The 19,041-nt window shown below is 39.7% G+C and overlaps 1 protein-coding gene across 2 annotated transcripts in view; it reads right to left on the reverse strand.

Annotated features, from left to right (window-relative positions):
* shisal1b (shisa like 1b) overlaps positions 1-19,041 on the reverse strand; it is a gene marked incomplete at its 3' end in the record, with an annotated part of 33,265 nt that overhangs the window by 10,851 nt on the left and 3,373 nt on the right. For both annotated transcript variants that reach the window (XM_080027827.1, XM_080027826.1), the window contains exons 2-3: positions 5,651-5,875; positions 1,805-2,018 (exon numbers count right to left, since the gene is read on the reverse strand). In XM_080027827.1, coding sequence (XP_079883953.1) covers positions 1,805-2,018; positions 5,651-5,717 — 281 coding nt within the window. In that variant the 5' untranslated portion in view covers positions 5,718-5,875. The remainder of the gene's footprint in view (positions 1-1,804; positions 2,019-5,650; positions 5,876-19,041) is intronic.

Consider the following 19,041-nt stretch of genomic DNA (forward strand, 5'->3'; position numbering starts at 1 on the left):
CTCCAATGAGCACTGACTCAGGCAAATGCCACTACTGAACTCAAATATGAGTATAGCCTTTACTGCATTCCCCTTTCCTCAACTCTGAATAATTTACATTTACCTATAATTAAGTATGTACATTGTCTATAAGGTAATTGATGGTGGTGGTGGTGGTGGTGGTGGTGGGTGTGTGTGTGTGTGTGTGTGTGTGTGTGTGTGTGTGTGTGTGTGTGTGTGTGTGTGTGTGTGTGTGTGTGTGTGTGTGTGTGTGTGTGTGTGTGTGTTGGGGGGGAGTTTACATGTCAACCTGGGGGTAAGTAAACAAGAACATGTGCACAGTCCTTGAAGGAATCGATTAAGACCACACAGCTAACACAAATTATTTACACAAATTTTACTCAATATTTAATACATGCTTCTTCAGAGCAGGGAGGAGATGCAATTGATTATCTGTCAAAACGGTGAAGCTTTGCCTGACACTTTCATAAAGAATGTGCCCTCTATGGAGAGTTACTGTACATGCTCCTGGTGAAACCCTCAGAGGACAAACGACTTTAGTTTTACTTTCGGACTGCAGTGAATCGTAAACTATAAAACACCATTTTCACCGTGCAATATGTGAGCACAGCGAAGAAAAAATATATGGCGTGTTTAACTGACTTCAGCAGTGGTAAATAATAACCCCCGTGGTCCAATCGGCCAGTGAGCCGGGATGAAAGAGTGGCCCAAAAGGCCATCTGACACTAAAATGAAATATCACGACTCACTGCAAGGCAGCATGAATGAACCGTCAGAGACAGGGGCATGCTGGGAGGGCATTGGTACACACAAAGCTTAGGTTTTTTGTCACACAAACCTCCCACTTCAAATCCCCACAGAATCAGAAACTCTTTTATTTTTTTAGTTGGCATCCTTCACTCTGCTTATCCTGCAACAAATAAATGTGTCTCCAGGTGTATGTGTCCCATGTGCGAATACACTGTCATATCTTGCCATTTGTGGTGCAGTTGAATCCAATTATAATAGAACATTTCTTGGATGGATATCTGTATGATAGGAGATTATAATAGCCATCACTTAACACCTGTCTGTGTGAGCTATCATGTGGAGGTGTCACATACACAACACAACAACTGCCTTCAGCATCCACTCGTCCCAGTGCTCGTTTTAAACGCCTCTGTAAAGAAGCCTCCTGAGCTATAGAGGCAAATGGTGTCGATGAGTGCGACACTGTCTAGGGAGCGAAACGTTAGTGAGCAAGCAGACTATAACCATCTGTTTTTATCTGATCTGAGGAAATGTCATCTATGAAACAGTTTGTTCCACCATTGCTGCTCCCAAAAACACTATTTAAGATTCATTTTTGCCTTAATTACTTCTACCAAGCCCCAAGAAGGTTGTATTTGCAACTTTTTGTTTTTGTATTTTGCAGGATATCTCAGAAAACATAAAACAGATTTTGATGTTATTTGGTGGAAAGTTCCATCATAGCCAAAAGAAGAATTAATTAGCTTTTGACGTGGAAAGTGCCACCATGTGCCCAATGATACAATTATTTGCATTTTGGTTCATTATTCCTTAAACCTAAAAGCATAGATGTAAATAACCTCTCTAAATCTTGCATCAATGTATGCTGACAGGATAAGTAAACATTTTCTTTTTAAATACAAATAATAATCAATTACAGGCAAAGATTTTTGGGGCACACATTGTGGAAAAAACCCTACGGTTTCAGTCTCTAAAATGTGACGATGCAGGACTTATGGAAATAGTTAAATAGATAAATACATTTTGTGTTATTTTTTTGTTTTGTTTTACTCACTTGTGTGCATAACCATCTGAGGTGGTGGTGATGTTGATCTGCATGACCATCTGGAACTCTGTCTCGTTGCAGCAGTATTTGAAGGCTGTGTTGTTGTGGTGGCAGCAGAACATGTAGGTCTTGTTGTCTGATAGGCGCGGGCAGTGGAAGCCAAAGTGGTAGCGCCCCTTGTGGTCGGAGTAGGGTTCACACACCCGGTAATGAGCTGAGCGGGCTGCAGAAGACCAACATGATGTCAGATGTTACATTATTCACTCAGAAACTGTCAGGAGAAGGAGGTATTTTGGTAGCGCAGGAGACAAAACAAAACACTCGAGTAGAAATGTGACTCACAACCTTTGATGCGTTTTGTGTTTGTCTCCCCTTATTCTAAACGATAACAGCCACAACAGCCCTTTAGCAGCATTAATGACTGGAAACAGCTGTTGAGGAAACACACTTCAACCTTCAGGAGCCAAACCAGAAAAACAAAGTACTGAATGCTTTTTGTTTTTCTTTGGAAGCCCCACAGAAGACATGAATGGAGAGAGTGTGAGCAATAGTCATGGTGCAGACCAATGAACAAAGGGCAGAACAAAACACAGCTGACATCACATTACGGATACAAGCCCTTAAGCTCTTTCACCTTTATTTTTGAAGGAACACAATAACACAAAAGTCTAGTGCATATAATGTATTAGGTCATTATGCAAAACATAAAAGCGTCCGTGCATTTGGTTGGAAACACCAGAAATGCTGGTCGATATTGGAATGCATATAGTACGTTTAGATTATTTTCCTCCATAGGCTTTTACTTCATAAACTGAAATGAACGAGCCAGGGCTGCACTAATCATTTTACCTGCTCATCAAAGCTTACGTGACCCTTAAAAAAACACTCCAACCTCTCTTTGGAAGCTGGATTTATTCAGGAAGACAGAGTTTATCATAGAGCAATGCAAGCTATTTGGTGCATACAGTACTCGTATTCCTTGCCTTGCCTTATTTGCATTAATCTGTAGCTGTGCATTCAAGTTCCTTCAGGGGAAGATAACTCTGCTGTCATTTATTTTGTAATAGAATATGGTAACCTATAAACTTTTGCCTTGAAAATGAAATCACAGTGATCTACTTCAGCAGCAGCAAAGACTCCCATCTGATAATATCAAATTACCAATCTGCCAAAGACGTGAACCAGATATATGAAGTGTCAGTTTATGGGGTGAACGCACATCACAATGCACCACAGGACACCCCCACTTGTTCAACACCATCATAACCAATCAGTTTCAGCTTCTTAGCATCCTTTCATTGTCTATTCCACCTAATAAGATCTAGAATCAATGTTGCAGTTTCCCTGGAGTTAGACCCAGTACACTGCATATAAATGATATAGAAACTGCACAAAAGAAACTTTATACTTTCAACCTGCCACAAATTTGTCTTCATATACACATATTTACTCGCTCACAGCAGGTATGAACAGGCTTGAAGCCACAACACAACACCTGGCCAAAGTAGGCAACACCTACAGTGAGTTACAGATAAACGTTAGACCTATTACAATAAATATGCCATAAATCACAATGAGAAGGACTACATCTCATTGCGTCAATGTTAAACCATTAAACATAAACAACACCCAATTTAAAACAAGAACATTAAGTGACTAAAGCATCGAATATCCTAACATTTTGATCAATATATTTACCTAGGGAGACATTTTACAGTTGAAAAATAAACTCGCTTGCTCTCCTTGATGGACAGACTGTTTTTAGAGTAGCAAAAATACATATCTTTGGCATTTTCTTCACTGCAATTTCCTGTTTCTGATTTGCGGATATGTTGACAGGGCCATGCCAATTTATCAATCTGGCTCTATTTATGTATGTCATCCTGGGAAAAATGAGCCTCTTCGATTTATTTTTGCTCGATTCTCATCCTATAAGCATAAATTAAACAACGCCGGTTCATGTGAAGTGCGCAGTCAGTTATATTGTAGTCGATCCTGTCTTTGTCTTGGAGTTTCCTTTTTATCGGTAAGGCCTAAGAAAAATTATCTGGCAGTGTGTTGAAAGTGTGGTTGCTGTGATTCAGTTCAAGGTCCACTTATCCTGTGGGGTGATAGAAGTCTTTCAGTTATCTCACATGGAGACAAATCAAAAGAAAAGAAGTGAGAGCTCTTTCAGGTTATAATGAGCTTGGTGTGGCCAGCCGTTGTCCCTTTAACAAGCTTAATTTTAGCAGAAGAGGCAATATGAAGCCTTTCTGAGGGACACAGTACGATTAAAGTCAAGTGTGGCTTATGAGAGAAAAGTCTGCATTTGACCTTTGCATGGACCGTACAAGCTCTTTATATCCCATAAATATTTGCAGGTAAAAGAGATGTCAGCAGTTGTACCGTAGACACATGAACTAGGAATAACTAAACAGATGCCCTCGACATCGGTAATGGTGAAGAAAATCCTCTAACGATGCAAGATTGAGAGATTTGGAAAGGGAAAGTCTCTGGTTTCTCAAATGAGCAACAGCTGCTCCTGGAAACCATCAAGCTGTAAACACACCCACCTGCCTAATTTCATTAACACCTCTTCAAATTAAGGATTATAGTTAACAGCTTGGCTCTTGCAGTACAGTACATCACAACCCGGGGGCTGGACACTGCCATGGCTCTCTCCCATTCCCCCAACAACAAACAACTTCAGTCAGGGATTACTCATCATATTCATTCATTTATCTATGACTCCGACCACACCCACAGCTTTTTGTCTTCTGTTCGAGATAGAGGAGAAACGTTTTCTTTGTGGTAACTGCATTTCATTCTGCAAGCAAACACAAGTTTACGTAATATAAGCCTTGCAATGACATTAAGCTAGGTATGATGTATGTATGATGTAAGCAGCACTATACTATACGCATGCCACTAAATTATTAATGGAATAACAGTAATTAATTTAACAAGGAAAAATGCCTAACATTTGCTGGCTCTAGCTTAGGGTGTGAGCATTTGCTATTTTTCCCTTTATTATATCCTTGTAATATGAATTTATCTTGGTTTTTAAGACTAAACCAACTAGATAATGACACTTTAATTGTGATTTTCACTATTTTCAAACATCGAAAAAGTATAGAAAATTATAAAAAATGCAATTTAATTTCTGGTGTGGAAAGTTATTTTTACCTGACCTTCAAAAATGGTGGAAAAGGGTATTACACCGTACCTCTGAAGGCCTTTGAATGCATTTTTGTGCAAGTTCAAATGTTAAGTTGCTCTTGAATGAGGTGATGATTAAAATCATTCACACTCCCACTCTGTGTGATTATTATGGGTTTACTGTTCATTCCAACTGGCTACAGGCTCCTGCCAGCTGTTGTACAGATTTCTCCCTCCAACACTTCATCCTCCTCTTCCTTCGTTTGCCATGTTATAACTTGAGTTGGCATCTTTTTCCCATGTGAATAATGTATATTCCATATCACAGAGATATGTGTTGGCTGGATCCTTCTCTGTGTACCTTTTTATGTACTGTTATGGGCTCTCTTCACAGTTTAATGCTCCATGGCCTCATTTTGAGAGCACCCTAGTGTTCACAGCCTTTCCTGCTGAATGCACTTTCCTTTTCAATATCTTTCCATAAAATGGTGTCTCTTGGGGCCGTTTCCTCCTGTACTTAGTTTATATGGCACTAGTGGCTCTGTCACTAAACGACCAAGACCAACATTCTGTAACATCCAACGTTTGGAGAAACTAATCCACACAGCATTAAAACTCATATATGAGCTTCTGGAGGTTATAAGATTTTTTTTTTTTATCTTGAGGGCCCCACAGGCTGAGTCACTGATCAGTAAAAGAGTAAACTTGACAGACCTGCGGTGGACAGCAGGAGGAAGATGACCGTCAGGACATTGAAGGACTGCCGGCTGGTGATAGTCATCTTCTCGTCCTCATGTGGGAAGAAGGGAGGGAGCAGGAGGGAGGGAAGGAGGGAATGTGGGGAGGGAGGGAGGGCTGATGTTGTGCTCTAACTGGATGTGGGCATCCTCTGCTTGTTGACAGCTCCTCTCACATGGCTGCTGCCGGGAGTCAGGACTCCTGAAGGGAACACGACAACCAGAGAGAGAGAGAGAGAGAGAGAGAGAGAGAGAGAGAGAGAGAGAGAGAGAGAGAGAGAGAGAGAGAGAGAGAGAGAGAGAGAGAGAGAGAGAGAGAGAGAGAGAGAGGGGGGAACAAAAGATTAAGCTATTAGATTTGGATTTGTGGAGGTTCCACCGTACTGCGTGGACAGCTTGTCTGGCAGTGGACACCCATGATGCCTTCCCAAATCTGTCTTTAAGATTTACATTATAGGAAGACGTGGAGATTAATTTGAATGGAAATTGCCACTCAGGCAACATTGGGCCTCAAATTTGTTCCATTCTTGGAAAAAATCCCCTAGTGACAACAGATGTTGTGCTTTTAACCAGATAAATAGTTGCACTCATTTCAAATGTTTGGAACACATTTAATCTACAGTATGCATGTCAGTAAATTATACTTCAAATCTAAGTAATCATACGCCATTGAGCTGAAATGTTATTTGGCTTTCACTTTATGGGAAAAAGAGAGACAACTGCTTATCCACAGCAGGTCAGCTGAACATGCAAACATGTCAAATGTGTCATCAAGCAAGCATACAAATCAAAATATATAGAATAAAGTTTACAATAATAAATGAATGATTATATACTATTAATTGGATTTGATTTAAACATTTATTTAGTACTGATTTACTTAGTCATTTCCAGGATACCTAATTTTTGTTATTACAAAGTTATGGAACCATAAAATAAGTATTAGGATTAGAGGCAGCCCTCATTGTACACTAACTTTGGCTTTTGCCTGCACTTCTCTATAAGCACACAGTTTACTGATGCATTATATCAGCAAAATACACAAAAGAGTCTAATCTGTCTAATTGATCAGTTTTTCCATTAGTATTTACAGCATCTAAGCCAGCAGATATTTAATTATACAACTATTCTTTGTAGAAAAGAGAATTGCTACATGTGCACTAAAAGCATGTTGTTCTTTGAGAAAGTCTTCTATTGACCAAATATGTAAAGAATTACACAGCACTTGCTCTTTCAGCGCAGTGTGCAGAGATTTGATTGCAGAACTGCTGAAGAGCAGTTTGCTTGTAAATGATGCATTGTGGGAGTTCATGAACTCCCTTCTTCCAACTGGGTATCAAAGTAGTACAGAGTTAGCGTTCAGATGAATCACAGCCATCCGTTCACTGATGCTAAGTGAGATTAATGCGGTGCCGGCACAATTTTGCTTAGCTAGGCTTGTTTCTGTTCTTTGGGAAATGTAATCCTTTAAACAGTACCAGTGGGACTCGCACATAAACGCTCCCCATCTGTGAATTAGCCAGCAGGGATGTTAATGTTAATGTATTACAAACTCTGTCACTGAAGAATCATTTACATTTGGCGTTGCTTTACAAAGTTGATGTGAGCACCACCTTGCAGTTGAAGGTGACTTTTCGAAAGGTCTTATCAGTGTCAGCCACAACTCAGCATAGGATGAAAACATGGATAAAAATGAAAGTGATGGTGTGATAAAATTGAAGACACCAAAGCTAGCTGTCTGCTTACATCTTATACCAAGTAGGATGTCGGAATGGTTTGAAAATTGTATTTGCTCCCATATTCATGACATAAATACATGGTAAACCAAAGTGCCAGAATCTGCCTTTGAAAGGACCTCAATATGACCAGGGGCTTTGGCTGCAAAGTATGTGCACAGAAAGTTAAAAATTCCTCTCTTCAGCAGCATACAGAGTATTACCAACAAACTCCAAAGTCCTGAATTATTGAGAAGCGGACAGCAGCTGATAGCAGAATAGAAACTGCATATAAAAAGCAACAACAAGGTTTTACAAGGCCACCAGTGTTCTTCTTTTTCTATCGATGGAAAAGATAACTCTAGCGGTTCGCTCGTTTAATGTTACGGCACCACCCACTGTTTTTCTTTTTGCTTAAATTATTTCATCATCTTTTGTTGAGACTGGAAGGTTTTTTGTTTCATGTGAAAACTTTCACATTATGTCTTCACCAAATCAGAAGTAGTACATACTAATATAGAGCAGCTACCTTTGATGTTGAAATGATACTTTGAGGAGGTGTTGATAAAGTGGTAAGCAAAGAGCTTCATAATAAAAAGTTTTGTATCTCTACAGGTTGCTCAAATGTAGCCACATTGTCTGGTGTGTTGAATACCTGAACTAGCTACGAGGTAGAGTATATAGGAGATAGCTAATTGAATATCTTTCTGATTTGGACTGTAGAGACTGGTCAAACAAAATGGGAAAATATAAGACGTTTATTGAAGTCAGCTCGTCAGGATATTGTGATGACCTTTTTAACTTTTTCTTAAGTTTTATAGAACAAATCAAGAACTTATCGGTAGTGAAAGTAATCACTTGTTGTAGCCCTATTTGAAAGTACCTTACTGCTGCCAATACAGGATTTAAGTAGGCTTTGCTTACCTGGCTTATCGATAGATATAAATATTTGTCTTTACACTGTCCAGCCCCTATCTGGTTATACATATGGTGCATGAAGCCACATTAATGGGAAGTCAAGCATTGGTGAAAAAATATGTGCCTTTTAAATTGTGCCCGGTAAAATGCAACAAATGAATTAAAAGAAACTGAACTTTTGTAAACAATTGGGAGAATCCCGTTCGCTGTCAGTGTGAGTTACTGTTGTTCAACCTGTTCCAGCTCCTGATTGTCGCCATGTTTCTTATGCAATCCAAACAGCGAGGGCTGAAGGTCGCACATCACCAAGCCAATATACAAGCTGCTTCTATGGGCAGAGTATGTATGCAAAGCAAAGCATGTTATTTCTTTTGAAGTCTTTAAAAAATAACTTTACATCAGGCATGCTGAAAGCCAGGCGGCTGAGGCCCCTAGTGGCTTGTTAGAGTGGCATTTTATATGTTTATTTTTACTCCTGGCGAGAGCTTCAGTGTTCTGTCAGATGACAACATATGCAGTACGACGAGGGATTCCCATTTTCTCATCCATCCCGACCCCCCCCCCCCTCCCCCCATAAAAACCCACGTCTCTTCCCTTCTTCGACAAGGCTTATGCATACATTATTTCTTCTTCTTGTATTTTCACATGGAGTCACTTCGCGTTACTTCCTGTGCTGTATGGGCTTTAAAAAAAGGGCAAAGTTCACTCCATCACTGTGCTGGGTTAGTTTGCAAAGATGAAGTGAATGTGAGAGGTTTGTGTAATGAGCTTCATGGTAGTGAAGCAGAACGTGTAGTGTAAATACACAGGCGTGCACGGAGACTGGCACACACAGCATAGAACACAGCACAGTACACAGTCCATAGCTCCCTAGGAACTGAAAATAGAACATACCGCCCAGCTGAACAGGCATACAACACAGTCTAGCTACTTGCTGTTTATGACCAAGATCAAACTAAAATATACATAAAGACCATGACAGCCCGGCGTTACCGCTCTCAGAGTAAATGTAATGGCTGTCATCGTGAGAGGAAATATGTAAAAAATTAACAGACTCCTGGGATAGCATAAAGCACACGGACCTCATTTATTTGTCTACAGTGTTGCTCACCGTTGGTGCCTGAGACAAGAAGGAAATATTAAATGACCAATTACTGTGGCAACCACTGTGAACCCAACAGCACAGTCTTCCTCACAGCGCAGCAGGAGACCCAAATATGTCAGAGGTTTGACGATGGAAGGTGCAGCGAGAGATTTGGGGGCTATTTGGAGATATCCCGGTGTGATATCCTGGGCATATCTAATGAACATTCTTGTACTTGCAGTCTAATGTTTGTGAAACATTATCTTTGAAGGGCTTTGACATGTTATTATGCTTTCTAAAAGTCATTATATATTAATACGGGCCTGCCATGTCTTTTATCCGAGAAGCTTTCTAGTTAGGAAAGTAAGCACTCGGCATAACTGAACCGTTTAGGCCTCTCATTATGAGGATTCACATGAACCTTTCTTTTCTCCTGTGGATGATAGCGGTCGGATATGTATGCACACTCCGTGCCTCGTTATTAGATTTTTGTTTCCTCGGAGAAGACAAATACACTCCCTGTTGCTACGCCAGCGCTTAATCCATGCTAATGTCAGTTATCAATCACCCTCAAACACACCAGTTCACGAACATCCGGAGTGAAGTACAGTTTAGAGACGGGACTCCCACCTCAAGTGTGCAAGTGAATGCATCTGATATCTGGGTCTGCTAGTGGGCTACAATCCAAAATACTGATCAGCAGCTGCAATGAGCCCTCTGTCTAATTGATGTTCCCTTTAAGTGGCATCATGATAAAGTGGGTTTCATTCACTTTTGATGACATTAGAGCTGCACTCAGAAGCCAAACAGTGTTCCTTTAGGATGTGAGCCCATCGTGGGAGACTGAGATCTAATGATGGTTACTGGTGCACAGGACTGAATTGTGTCCAGCAAGCACCACTGCAAATGACTTAAGAGTGGCAGTCTGACAGGAAAAATATAAAAATATAATCTAAATCATTCTCTATGTGTTTCTCTTAGGCACTGCTGGGCCTGTAACTTTCTTCGAGCGAGCACTGTGTGAAAAGTAGGATACAAGCAAGTAGGAATGCACTAGGCTGAAACATAATCTCTTTCCTAATAGGTCTAAACTTAAGAGTATCGGCTCATACGCGGGCTGATCCGATACCTGGGTTCTCTTTTCACACCTGAGAATCTGTATAATTGGCCAGGGATTGTTGTAATGTAAAGCTGAAACACCTGCTTTTTTAATGACACTGACTAAGATACTGTTTACTATTTAAGACCTGACCTACTTAGAGTAATAAGGTTTGTAGGGGCCATGTTATTGATCTAGTGGATAAAACATTCCATATAGAGACAATGCACAAGGAAACTTCTATGAAACTAAACCAGAACAGAGGGAGGTTCATCTTTGCGTTGAGAATTCACCAAGGAAGTTGAATATAGGTCAAAAAGCTATTGAAATTGCTGTATATCATTAAAATATTATTAACTGTAGTCTCCAGTGATCTGACTGATTAAATGTGTTTTTTGTTTTTATTATTTACTATTATTATATCATTCATGCATTCTGTGAAGATTATTAAGAGCCCTCGTGCCAGCTATAACTTCAGGCTCTGACTAAATTTAATGGTGGGCTGCATGATGCTGATTTAAATTGGAGTTGTATTTAATAAGGACAGGCTGTAAGAAGGAAAGGCAATCCAACAAACATTGAGTTTTATTGCCCTGAAAGCTTTTTTACAAAAATTCTCAGATGACTCCAATTTTATAACAAAACCAGGTGAATCAAGATAAAAGGGAAACTCTTCACTTCAAACATTTTAAATATACAGTATATTGTCGGACATTAAACATTATAGATACACCAGCAGTTTAAGGAACACAAATAAATAAATTTAAGTAAATAACTCATGCAACCTATTTAATTCCCCTAAAAGCTCACGGCCAAATGCCTTTTGTTTTTCTCTTTTTTCTGCTATTGAGAAAAGGCATCATTTAATTGCAAACCTCTGAAGCATTGTCACGGTAATAATAATTGTGTATTCATTTGTGCTGTGCTACCTATGAAAGCTCAGTGCTGCAGAACTCAACATACATTTGATTGATGAACAAAGGGTTCTTTCTTTGGTTTATACGATCAGTCAGCTGAGTAATGTCTTCCGGATCAAATACTCTAAATAAAGCCCGGAGGCAGCGGCGTGTTTTGGTCCGCTGGTTTGGTGTTGCTCGGGAGACATTTACATCACAGAAGAACAAGGGGATGAATGTATCATCTAATTAGCACCTTCAATGTAGTGTTCAGGAAATGAATACAGTTAAAGGGGCCATATACAAAGCAGGGTTGCCATGGAGCTTGCTGTGGAGAAGTTTGGACCAATACAGCAACACTATAGGCCAGTGCAGTGCAGCCACCTTGCTGCATGGGTGGTCTGTTTCTGTTATGTAACTTGGAAAGGGTTTGTTAGCCTAACCCAAGCAGAAGATAAGAGAGAGGCTGTAATCAAACCCACATCGGCCCGCAGGCTTGTAGCGTCTCGACCTGCTGAGAGCTGTCAGCTTGAGGGGAACCATTCTGCCTGCTCCCTCACTTTGTCTCACACTCTAACATCCATCATCAATTTGGATCACAAAGGCAGATTGGAAAATAATAGAGGTATTAGTCTGACAAATCTACGTATGAAAATAACTTGTTTTTTATAGGAAGCTACCAAATGGAAACAGATCATCACATTGTTCAAAATGGTTTACTGTAGTAAGACTTTAAGTTGATATTTCTGCTCATATCAGAAGTATGGAAGTGATGGGAAATGAAATGTGATATGTTGTTATGGTTAAAGCATGTAAACAGGTGAAACATATAAAAACTCCCCATTGATCAGTGCAATCCACTTGCTAATAGGTCTATTCTTGACCAAATGAGAATGTAACAGGGCAATGGTTTTTTCAGTCATTTTGTCTTGGCAGTAAATATATGCGTGTAGCGTGGGAGAGACGGCTAACGAGGCAGCTACAGGATACTAATAAGTTCAATTCTTTATTCAATCAAGGTCTCAAAGTCTGCTGAGGAATTAACATTTTTGGAGCCCCATTTCACTTGATGCCAAATGTGCCTTTGAAATAGACTGGATACTTACATGTGCTACGACGAGGAACTTTAAAATATTTCTGGAACAGTCTAATTTTTCCTCTGATGATCATAAATGATATGTAACAGCAAACGAGACCATCAGCACAAATAATGCTTTTTTTAATATAAGTTTAATAGGGTAAGCTCACCCAGCATGAACTACAGCTGGCGTAGTAAAAACACTACAGCTTTTTTCCAAAGGGAGTGCAAGAATTAACAAACTGAAAGTTCCACGGATCACCTTTTAAGGTTATGTATAAATTGGTTAATTTTTTTTGACAAGGTGACTGCCACTGAAACATTTAGCTGATTTGTCCATTAGTGGCAAAAACAATTTAGACGTTGTAAAGATTTGCTTTGTTTAAGATCATTGCTGTAAATGTCCATTGTAAGGACATAAAGCAAGACACAAAGCTAGGTTTATTTTTCTGACTTAAATTTTCATTCACTTAAAAATGCTGTTACACGCGGTCACAACAGGGGGATGGGAACCACGGTCACAGATGATCTCTTTTCCCCCCGTTGATGTTAAAGTTGAAATCTATGTTCATTCGTCATCTTGGGAAACAGTAGTTGACAAAACAATCTCACAGCATGGTCCATTTTTATATCTGTTTGGGTTGCTTCTGAATATCTTTAGCTCTTAAGACTGCTATTCAATTTCCTGCTATTTTCTAGACTAAACAAATAAAAACAATTATTTTTAGAAAGCATAATAGCAAACAAAAAAGTACTTGAACGATGAATTTATAATGAAAACAAGCTAGTTGCAGCCAAACTTTTTGATGTTAGATTGCTTGCTATCCCAGAGCAGCATCTACTATGTTTGCTTTGATGAAGTGACTCAAAGGATTGGGTGTTGGTTAGGTCTGACTGTTAATGCAGCTGTTGCGGTAAAGTCACTTTCATGGCCACAGAAAGACTTTTCAGCATTTATTCCACCGCAGCTCCCAACACTTTCAGACACATCAAGGTTAGAGCTGCCTGCAGGCTACATTCAGGCGCTTTGGCACTTAAACACAGCTTTCTGTGGCAGTGGGACTGTGATTCAGGCAGAAAAACTGGACTGGCGTTGGCTCCGCTGTTTTAGGAGACACATTTCGTGGACTGCTTTGTGTCTGTGATGCAGACAGACAACGACAGTGTCTCCCAGACACAAGCCAGCATTGTTTGTTTGGATTTGCTTTAACACCCCGCTTTTGGCTCAGTTGGTTTCTATTCGAAATGTTCCTGTCATCATCATCCGCCTGACCCTCGATTTTTAAATAGCTTCTACCCGCAGACAAACAGCCTTCTGGGAATTTAAAAAAAATAAATGAAAAAAGAGAAAAATTATGAAATGGGACAGTAATGTATGACAAAACTGCAGCTGAAACACAGCAGCTTGGTACTCTTTTTTTGGATTTTCTTTGGCATGAGTTAATCCTCTAGGCCACCATGGCTGTGAGGCAACAATAAAGCAAAAGTTGGCGCCTTTTAAACATAATGTTGTGTGTGATCCAACAGTTATCTCACGGCATTTGATACCAATAAACCAACAACAAGCAAGCCTTAAATGGTAAAAACACTAATCTGAGGAAGGGCTGAGCGATTCATCGATTTCAAATCAAAAATGCAATTGAAACAATGCGATTTGCAAAATGCGAAGGGCTGCAATTAGGATATATAAAGCTTGTTTGACCTGTAATAAACTGTATGGAGAAACTGAAGTTTAATTTAGGACTACAATATGATAATTTTTACAAGATATAACCCTGATCCTGTTCCTTTTACAGGTATTACGTTAGCCATACTGCCTGAACATATCAATAGAGACAATGCTGGAGAAAGGAATGTTACTCCACAGTGACTGAAGGAGTGAGGCCTAAGATAACCTTGTCAGAGGTTTATCACTCCAGACCAAACTCCATGCACATTAGCCCCAAAATAGCTATGAAAGATACACTGCAGAGACCTGGAGAGCTTTCATACACCTTAAGGTTCCCAGAGTTCACCGTGGGGGCAGCCCTGACAGACAACCTCACGCTGTAGTACTGACAGGAATACGTCCAGATGAGAACGGATAATATTCCACGCTGCTCTCCGCATCCAAGCGCTAATGGTGTTTTGGCAGCCGGTTTATACGGCCTCTTAGAAAAACACCTTAAAATGCAAGGAACCGTTTGTTGGCTGTTCCAGAAAAAAATTATTGGACGTGTTGGTTGACTGGCCATAGTGGTGGGATTGCACCTCATTAAAGACGCTGTCCCGGTTTTGACCCACGGAGAGAGTGAACTTGGTTTGCATAAGTTTGGCGGATCTTCTTTCAATAATAAGAATGTCCTGAAATGCTCCCCGAACGCCAGTCAGTGAGTTCAACTTTAAGCTGTAATATTATAACGTTGTGCTAAATGCTGTGAAGTCTCCATTTATAAAATGTTTCATTAAGCTGATTTCTGTTACCGTGGAATACATTTTTCTTATTGTGAAAATGAACAATAGCAGAGATACCTGCTGTTATTCACTGATAATACGTGGACATGATTATCGTCTCCGTTTAAATGATGAGGCATTATGTGAGGGAAGATGTTTAGTGGGCCATTATATTACACGGTGAATCAAAAATTACAGTCCTGTGATTTTATGCCATAATGACTCGCGTATAAAGCAAGTTCATGTACAAAACATTAAATTAGAGCATTTAAATAAGACATTATTTCCCTTCAGCATATCGGCACATATGTCTGCTGCAATATACACAAATGTACAGACACATACATACATAACAGTTGATTTAACACTGCCTGTTATGTGGATTGTTAAATGTAGTAGCGGACACAAGACACTGAAGTTTAATCCCCCAAAGGGACACAGCTTTTATCTAAATTCTTGTTTTTTCTTTAATCTCACTGTGTATTCTTTTTTAACGACGAAGTCCACCAGCAGGGAAAAGACCGAACAGAAATAGTGCATTGTCGAGAGAGGACGGCAACCCTCTAAAGATTAGCCGTGACATTCTGTACTTATTGTAACTGTAATGATGGACTGACAATATATTTTATGTGCATTTTAAAGCCGTAAAATGTTGTCGTTTGTAGAAAACAAAACAAAAAACAGACATGAACTTTGTGTTATGAACATTTTAAAAGGCTCTTATCCTTCCAATCCTTCAGAACATGTGCATACGTAAAAGTAGAATAACAGAGGTTAATGTTAACTAACCTTGTTTTTTTTAAAAGCTTTCAACTGCTTTCTCAGCCACTTGAGCAGGAGGCTCATGTGTCAAAATCGAACTGACATTCTCAAAGGGGCTGTAATCAATATTTTAAATTACACCCGGATCTATAGCTTACCTCGTCTGAACGGAGCTTCATAATGAGTTTCAGGTCATTGTTTAGTTGTGCACTACCCGCTCGGCACCAAACAGGAGACATATAATTGTTAGCGACTTGCTTGAGAACATGATGGAGGAACATGATATTGGCTTATTTAGTCATATGTACTGTTTCTGAATATCAAAAGATAACTACAATGCTTAAAAAACGTTTGTAATTTATGATCCAACTAGGAAAAATATAAAGATAAATAGAATAGAATAAATATTTTTTGTTCACTTTAAATCAAGTGATCAAGAAGAATCAAGCAAGCATCTTAAATGCTAATCCAGAGGTTGGGTGCCCAGCTGTCCCTGCAGTGCTATCTCCTGCCACTTAACATTTACACTGAGTATGCATTAAAGCCGTCACCTTGCTTGTTCTATCTGGTGATAAAAGCTTTTTCTGTCTGTCGCAGGGCTGAGTCAAAGTGACAGAGGCTCTGCAGCACCTCTGGCTTTGTAATCAACAGTCCACAGTGTCTGACGTCAAACGTTAAACCATCCACCCACTCCTCGTGCATCTCGCCTGTCACTCACGTCTCTGCTTTCTTCCTATAACACCTCAGTAAGGGACGACAGTCAACGTATGGCTTTATATGGAAGTTGTTGAGGGAAGACATTTTTCATTTAGTCTTTTTCTGCTTTGGATTTGGAGGTGGAATGTTTTTCTTTGCTGATTTTACTAGTGTTGTGTTTGTGTTCTCTCGCCCTTTTACTCACTATTCAAAGTTGTGTTTCAAAGAATGACACCGCAGATTGATTTACAATCAGTGTTCATGTGCTGAACTTGTGATGAAAACATTGTTGCCTTTTTTTTTTTGTCTTTTTTTCTACGCAGTTTTGTCTACTGCCATCAGATGAAATCACCTAAAAACATTGTACATTTTATTCCACTACATTTTAGTTTTGCCATTTTTGGTACATCTTATTTGTTAATATATATGTATTGTATATTAAAATAATGGTAATACAATTTTTATTTACTTTAGACAACAAAAACAAAGTATACATTATTGGCAGCAGGCCCTCATTTTTTCTGCAATCCTATTCATGAAATCACTTTACAGTAACATTTTCCTCTGATGTGATTTATATAACGGTATGTATTGAGATTTGACAATAAAAAGTAATGGTGTCATCGTGTCAAGCATTACACGTGTCCACTCACACTTCTCACATATACTGTGACACTAATCTATGCACGAGTCAAGTGGAGGTTAAACACCAGTAGAAATGGAGGCCACGTGAAAAAGATGCTCTGGTCGTAAGTTAGACACTGTCATACCCGATATAATGAGAATAGAGTGGGGTCAACGAGAAAAGAGCGGGATCTTGCATAAAGATTAAAATGTCAATACATCAATATTATGGTTCTCTGAGCACTTTCTCTTTTTAAAGAGACCCCTGGGCCTTCCTCCCTTAATTAAGTTTTTTTTCTAGAGCTTTCTAGTGTTTTTAACACTACCACATTTAAAGGAGTATCTACAATGTACATATATAGCTTGTTATTTATGAATGGGAATGAATGTCAGCATTAGATACTCATTTGCATAATGGGTCTACTCTAGAAAATATTTGCCCGACCTCTTATTTCCCCAGTCAATAATGTTTTCCCTCTGATGAATGATCACTCATGCATGATTAACTGTTTCAGAGGAGTCAAATAGCACAAGACCTCAAAGGAGTCTGAATCGATGTCCCATTTCTTGCCTTTTGTGTTGACCAGAAATATATATACACACACACACACACACACACACACACACACACACACACACACACACACACACACACACACACACACACACACACACACACACTTATCACATAATGCATTAATATTCTAAACAGCCAGCGGGTGAAACTGTGTCTGAATTCCAACAGCTTGTTTGTTATTTGATTATACTTTAAGCCTCTCGTTTCAGTAGCTGCACAAAGGAGGAAATGCCCTCCTCCCCAAAAACCATTAAAAAAATAATAGAAAACACAGTAGCAGACCTCAAAGCGTCATACAGATTGCGGAGGAGGGTGAACATGAATGCAGCCCGACATATTGACATTCAGATACAGTGAAAACATTAAGTGGGCTGCATTATCAGCCGCAAACAAGCAGAGAATTTTTTTTTAAACGCTGCCGTGTTTGTGGTTTGGCTTGTGTGGGGCTGTGGAGAGCAGAAGTGTTACTGTTTGCCCAAAAGGGTCAGGATGCACAGAGGTAGCTACCACGTGACATGCTACTGATATTGACATAGTCAGTATAATGGCACAAAGTGATAACTGGCTTTCTGCCTTTGGCATCTAACAGTTACAGTGTTGAAGTACACGGTGGCCACATGGAGGGAGAGCTAGCGTTTAAAGCTGATGACTACAGACAGGTGTGTGTGTGTGTGAGGGAGGGAGGGAGGGAGGGAGAGAGATTGGCTCTACAGGCCTCTGGTAGATTATCTGTTCAGGGGAATCTGATACAGAGGGGAAGCCGGCATCAAAGGCAACATCAACCCTTCATCATGGAACCTGCTTCTGTCAGTCTCTCTCTCTACTTTTTCTCTCTTCCTAGTTCGATACACACAACTATAGACATGCACGCACACACACACACACACACACACGTATACACACACATTTGTATTCTTAGCCACACAGCTGTAAAGACATGTATACTGTACACACTTTAATTGCTTCTCTCCAACAAGCACATAAACATGTGGAGATCAATGCAAATTAAAGTGCAAACATAAAAAAAACAGGCACAGACTGTACACAAACACACTCACACACACACGCACACACACACACGCACACAAAAGAGAGCCAAGCCGAGCAACCTGGTGTGAAAAAGAGGGAGAGAGACGTCACAATGACAGAACGAACAAATGAAAATGAATGTCTTTTTCTGCACCACAGATCGGAAAACAAGTCCCTTCTGTGCACACTGACTGACTACACACTGCTGTTAATATTGAGGTTGGAGAAAAGTGATTATTTTTCCTGTCATTGCTTCTGTCGGTGTGATTAATTAGGTATGGTCTCATTTGGAAACTGTTTAGTCAGTGTGTTTGTTTTTTGAGGGGTGCATGGGTGAATGGACGCAGTACACTCTATCGGAAGATGAGATCTATATTTTAAAATACAACTACGGGGTAATACTCTCAAGCCTACAATCAACATTAGAAGAAATATTTCAGTGTCTTAAAGGGATTTC

Source organism: Ammodytes marinus (assembly GCF_949987685.1).
Source record: "Ammodytes marinus genome assembly, chromosome: 5".
In the NCBI taxonomy this organism is placed as follows: domain Eukaryota; kingdom Metazoa; phylum Chordata; class Actinopteri; order Uranoscopiformes; family Ammodytidae; genus Ammodytes; species Ammodytes marinus.